This window comes from Fragaria vesca, linkage group LG5 (genome assembly GCF_000184155.1).
Source record: "Fragaria vesca subsp. vesca linkage group LG5, FraVesHawaii_1.0, whole genome shotgun sequence".
NCBI lineage: Eukaryota > Viridiplantae > Streptophyta > Magnoliopsida > Rosales > Rosaceae > Fragaria > Fragaria vesca.
This window is the reverse complement of record NC_020495.1, coordinates 11,358,075-11,364,715: the sequence shown is the minus strand read 5'-3', so window position 1 is coordinate 11,364,715 and position 6,641 is coordinate 11,358,075. Positions and strand designations below refer to the sequence as shown.

Here is a 6,641-nt window from a genome sequence, read left to right as displayed (position 1 = left end):
GGCTACTAGAAAACATATTAAGACACTACAACCAAACCAATGGGTTGTGGATGATGTCATCAACATGTTTTCGAACTATCTTAACCAAGAACAAAATGAGAGAGATAAAACTCCGAGGTCACACTTCTTGGATACTTGCTTTGCTCAAAAGATACAAAGTCATTTGGAGGGGGTAAGCAAAGGTCTTCTTACGGGTTTTCCATCGAAAAGGAGTTTGGGTATGAGATCCCTCCAGAAAACAATTGTACAATGCGACAAGGTAATTCTTACCACTTATCCTGTTCGTTTATCAAATTAAGTTATTCATTACAAAAGTGTCTGACGTTCTTTAACGGCCCCTTCTTTAACATTCACTCTTACGTAAGAGGTGTAGACCCGTTCTAGATCGTGTCTACTTCTACTACAAACATTTTATCGTGCTACACGTAGACTTTCTGGGAATAAAACGCCCGTTTTGAAATAGTATCTACTTCGCTTACAAACATTTTATCGTGCGAAGTATAGACTTTTTGGAAAATTGTCTAATTTACTTACAAACATTTTATCGTGAGACGCGTAGACTTTCTGGAAAAAAACACTCAATTTGAAAAAGTATCTACTTCTCTTACATTCATTCTTCCGTACAAAGTGTAGACTTTCTGGGAAAAAAACACTCAATTTGAAAAAGTATCTACATCTCTTATATTCTTCCTTCCGTTATCAATGTAGACGTTCTGGAAAAATGTCTGCTTCTCTTACAAACATTTTATTGCGAGAAGTGTAGCCTTTCTGAAAAAATAAAACACTCCTTGGATTCCTTGGATTCTTACATGTGTGTCCCCATATGTGTCACCCTCCACGCAGTTGTTCATACCAGTAAATCACAACCAAAGCCACTGGTTCCCATTGGTGTTGCGTCTTGATCTTGGAAGGGCCGAAATATGGGATAGCCTCCCACATGGATTCCACACTCGTTCGGAAATATGCCAAACTATTGTGAGTATTGAACTTTGCTGAACTTTGTACGCCCCCTCTCAAGTTTTCAGTTTTTCTGTGCCTTTGTAATAGATTGATTGTGCAGCTTCAAGTATTGGACTTTGCTGCCAGGGATATGGAATTCAAGTTCAAGAAGGGGCTCTTTGCACAATTTGAACTTTACGACCCGCCTCACCGTCCAATACAAGTAAATGGTGATGATTGCGGTATATATGTGATCATGCACATGAAACACTTCAGATTAGTATGGTGGACCGGGGTAGGTTTGCTTTCTTAGATGATTCTTATTTTTCTGGTCGACGTATCACTAATGGTAATCTCTGTTGTTAAATGCAGTATGACTCACACACTATTCGCATGAAGTTGATGATTGAGTTGGTGAGGAACAAATATAACCAATTATGGCCCACAATTGAGAGTAAAGTCAAGAAACAACTTTCTTCCCCACCGCATCACAACCATCAACAAACACAGAAGAAGGGCAGTGTCAAGAACCCAGCTCGCCGATTGTCCACGAAGAGGCGTCCATCAGATGTTCGTCGCAGTGGTTAGAACAGGTAGGACAAGGTTGTATGTTTTTTTTTGGGGCATCATGAGATTATGACATTTAGGGCAACACATTTCCCTGAATATAGGTCATTTTGTGGGAACAACACTCATCTGAATGTAGAGTGTAGTCTTAGAATTAGGTCAGCAAGCTTGGGCAGGACTTTGAAAAAATGTAAGGATGTGTATCATGAAGCCTATGGACAAATTTGACAAGACAATGAAAAGTATTCAGAGGTCTACTATTCTATAGACTCTCTCGATTGGAGTGAGAAGGGGTTCTACTACTACTACTTGCTCGAAGACACGTCAACGTGGGTTAAAAATCACGTGAGTTAAGGTAAGCATCACGTAGATAGATGCCTACTCCGTTCGCAACACCCACGTGATTTTTAAGTATAAATCATTTCACACGGTAAAACCCACCGTGATACCAAGTAAAATGCCGGTTTTGAACTATTTCACCAAGGAGTATCGGAATTTGAACAGTAGGTCAACTATGTTACGACATCATGTCTACGAGATTCGCGTAGATAGCCTTGTCGCTGTTGTAGACCTTCTGGAAAAATGTGATGAACAAGGTTTACGTTTCCCGCGACGAAAGGGTTAAATGCTTTACGACAAACGTCTACGACTCTCCCGTTCGTAGTGTAAACTTTCTGGAAAATAGATTAATTCATAGGGCAGGTGGCAACCAAGCCCACCTGTCCCCACTCTGGACTCACCCCAAACCGCCACGTGTTAACCGAACGAGGTCTACTTTATGCGCGACCATGGGGCTACATTTGTTACAACCTCGGTCTACATGCATTACATTATATTGTCCGTGCACAACGTGGGCTTTCTGGAAAATAGGCTCTGCCACAAAATTGGTAGCTTAACCCAGCCGGTCCCCACATTAGAACTCCCCCCAAACCGCTACGTGTTCCAATACGAGGTATAAACCTTGGCACTTGTCCTTTTCCTTGTCATGTGGCTCAAACCCTAAACCCTAAACCCTAAACACTAAACACTAAATTTTAAAACGACAGGTCCAAGTCGAATGCGAAATTTTTATCGTACCATGATTGTTACCGACGTGTATTAGTTATTGCTAACTATATGAGATATATGTATATCATTAATTAATTTGTTCGTTCAAGCTACGGTAACCTACTATTATGTGTATTACGTCAACGTGAGTGATTGGTGCTCGATCACCGTGGTCCGTATCCGACCTTAAGTTTCTAAGTGATCATGGTCCCTATTAAATGTGACAGTCATTCCTAGTAGCCATTGATGTATTAGATCTCGGTCGGCAACCCTACTAATCATTCACTCTACGTATATCAAGTTGGACGCGAAATCCACTAGAAGGCATCACGTAGATAGATGCCTACTCCGTTCGCAACACCCACGTGATTTTTAAGTATAAATCATTTCAGACGGTAAAACCCACCGTGATACCAAGTAAAATGCCGGTTTTGAACTATTTCACCAAGGAGTATCGGAATTTGAACAGTAGGTCAACTATGTTACGACATCATGTCTACGAGATTCGCGTAGACAGCCTCGTCGCTGTCGTAGACCTTCTGGAAAAATGTGATGAACGAGGTTTACGTTTCCAGCGACGAAAGGGTTAAATGCTTTACGACAAACGTCTACGACTCTCCCGTTCGTAGTGTAAACTTTCTGGAAAATAGATTAATTCATAGGGCAGGTGGCAACCAAGCCCACCTGTCCCCACTCTGGACTCACCCCAAACCGCCACGTGTTAACCGAACGAGGTCTACTTTATGCGCGACCATGGGGCTACATTTGTTACAACCCCGGTCTACATGCATTACATTATATTGTCCGTGCACAACGTGGGCTTTCTGGAAAATAGGCTCTGCCACAAAATTGGTAGCTTAACCCCGTCGGTCCCCACATTGGAACTCCCCCCAAACCGCCACGTGTTCCAATACGAGGTATAAACCTTGGCACTTGTCCTTTTCCTTGTCATGTGGCTCAAACCCTAAACCCTAAACCCTAAACACTAAACACTAAATTTTAAAACGACAGGTCCAAGTCGAATGCAAAATTTTTATCGTACCATGATTGTTACCGACGCGTATTAGTTATTGCTAACTATATGAGATATATGTATATCATTAATTAATTTGTTCGTTTAAGCTACGGTAACCTACTATTATGTGTATTACGTCAACGTGAGTGATTGGTGCTCAATCACCGTGGTCCGTATCCGACCTTAAGTTTCTAAGTGATCATGGTCCCTGTTAAATGTGATAGTCATTCCTAGTAGCCATTGATGTTTTAGAGGTAGGCCTGTAGGAGGTTGAAATATCTCAGCATACTGATCAATCAGCTGTTGGATTTTTGGATGTGGTGCCTTTGTTTTTTTTGCAGTCCAAGAGGGCTCAATTGTACCATTACTGCTTCAGTTTCTCTCCTCAGCAATCTCTTCATTGTTTGACAACCAATGACCATAGCTTGTGCCTTGGTCTCACCCTGTAAGACATACCAGACTCCATTTCTGCCAAACTGCATTTTCATGGTTTCAAAATTCCATACGATATCACCAAGCGTTTTGAGCCATACTGACCCTAACACCACTTCACAACCTGAAACAGGTAAAATGTAAAAATCACCTGAAAACACATATTTCCCCAATTGGAGCTCAACTGTTACCTCTCCCCTTGTTTGCGTTAAAGCTCCACTTGCTAGCTTAACTTTCAAAGGCTTGATATCTCTGATTTGAGCTTTACATTTCTTCAGTAATGCAGGATGAATGAAATTATGGGATGCCCCTGTGTCAATCAATACATGTATTTGCTTGTGATCAAACACCCCCTTCACCTGCATAGTATCATTATCATCTAGGCCTCCCATGATCTGCAAATGTATTTCAGGCTCTTGCTCACTTTCTGTTGCACTATCTTCTCCTGCATCTGTTGTTGGGTCTGGCATTTCTATCTCTTCTTGTAGAACTTCTATGACCATCAACTGTCCCTGCCCTCTTCTACAATTGTGTCCTGGCCTAAAAATTTCATCACAGAAAAAACATTGATTTCTTGCCCTTCGTTCTTGATAGTCAGCCTGAGTTAACCTTCTGCTTCCTCCAACATTAACTGAAACTCCAGTATTGTGCAATCCCCCATTAGTCCTAATAGCTGCTTGAGGTCTTTGCTGATGTAGGCTCATAGTTGTGGAAGGTCTGTTAGAACTACTTGTGTGAGATGAGGTCATTCTAAGCTGCTGGATTGTTCTGTGCACCGCTCTCTGATTCATCTCTTTTTCTTCAAAAATTTTGGCCAGTTCACATGCTTCGTACAGGGTTTTTGGCTTGAGTGCCTTTACATTAGCCCTTATATCACTCTTTAGACCCCCAACAAAAAATGACAGCAGTGCTTGTTGAGAAAACCCCGGTACCCTTCTTGATAACCGAGTGAACTGCTTCATATAATTATCTACATTCCCAACCTGTGACATCCTTCCCAAAGCGGACTGATAATCTGAGACATTGTAACCACCAAACTCCCTCATTAGCATATCAGTGAGTCCTTGCCATGTTTGAGGAAATTCTCGTTGGAACATATACCACCTATCAGATGCCTTCCCTGTTAGATGCATTGTGCCAATAGCTAATCTCCTATCCTCAGGCACTTGGTAAAAATCAAAGAATTGTTCCGCTTTGTTTAACCACTCTATAGGATCTCCTCCATCAAACTGAGCAAACTCCAACCTCATCTGTCTCATAGTAGGCAAGGATGGATCAAAATTGGTCTGCTGCGAAGAATTAGAGTAAAATGTCTGGTTCTGTGGTTTAGGATTCTGTTGTGGTTGTGAGTATAAAGGATTCATGTAAGGTGTGTGTGTCTGATTAACTTGAAGCCATGGACCATTAACTGGTTGTGTTCCAAAAATGGAGTGTGGGGGGTATATGTTGTTTGGCACTATAGGATTTGTATATGGAATATAGGTATTGTAATGAGATCCTGCTGTCAAAATTGGTGTAGCTGCATGTTAAATGAGATGAGACTGTGCATTTGGGCTTGGAAACTGGGGTATGGTTGGCTCAACAGAACTGACATGGGCAGTGGGTGCAAAACCAATAGAACCTTGATTGGCACTTAAGTATGTAGCTGGAAACGGTCCTGTTATGTAGTTAAAAGGGTGGGATCCAAAATTTGTATGCTGAAAGTAATTTTGTGTTTGTGAGGTATGTCCACTTCCTCTCACATTCCCAGAGCTTCTACTTATGTTAACATCAACAAATGGCACAGTAGACCCAATAATTTTTGAACAATCAAATGAAGATGAACCATGAGATGCACTAGTAACATTAACCATAGCAGCAGTGGCCTCAGTATTCAGCCCCAAAATAACCTCATGATGAGCTAACTCACGAAATAGTAATGGTTCAGAATTAGGCAGAGATGGTTTAGAATTGCTACCAGCATTCGACGAGCTCAATGGAGTTGTTGCTTCAGTTAAGGACAATGAGGTGGTTGTGACAGGCAACACCGACACCTCCACATCTTGTTGCAATGACCCAAAGCTGATTTGTGCTGGATTGACCACAGGAGGGTTAGCAACAGCAACCACCGGATCTGTCACTAGAGGTGGTGTCACAGTTCGGGTTTCCAGTAGCAGTGAGCGCATCTCAGCTAGCAGCTCCGCTTTGATGGTCGACACAGAGTGCTAGACCTCAGTTAGAGTGCCTTGAATTGTAGCTACAGAGCCCTGCATAACAAGGAACTGTGCAGCTGTCTCTTCACGATGAACTTGAAGATCAGATTCAACATGAGATGTTTCTGCAGCAGCATGAGATTGAACAGTGGCAGGTCCGCCACCCTTTTTGTTAGCCATCGCCTTCGGAATCGAAGGCTCTGATACCAGATTGTTAGGGTTTGAGCCCTAACTTTCCAGATCAAGCAGGGATAAGAACTGAAGAAAGTAAAAAGAAGATAAATGCAGGAAAATGAAAATACTTGATTTTTAATTCATGCCCAAAACTTACATCAATTTCAGCTATATAGATCGGAACGTTGTCACGTGGGACACGTGCCGACTCGACACTGGACACAACAACTCACAAAACACCAACCTGGCATCTACAGCTGTCACACTAGCTGTGA

At 42.0% G+C, this 6,641-nt stretch overlaps 1 protein-coding gene across 1 annotated transcript; it reads right to left on the bottom strand.

Moving 5' to 3' along the window:
• Positions 1-3,864: 3,864 nt before the first annotated feature.
• Positions 3,865-5,364, bottom strand: LOC101314761. The gene has a single exon (XM_004301267.1). It carries the CDS (start codon positions 5,362-5,364, stop codon positions 3,865-3,867), a length of 1,500 nt encoding a protein of 499 aa, XP_004301315.1.
• Positions 5,365-6,641: the final 1,277 nt, after the last annotated feature.

Excerpts from the sequence above, each read along its gene's own strand:
- LOC101314761 (XM_004301267.1), bottom strand. The coding sequence starts at position 5,364 with ATGAATCCTTTATACTCACAACCACAACAGAATCCTAAACCACAGAAC.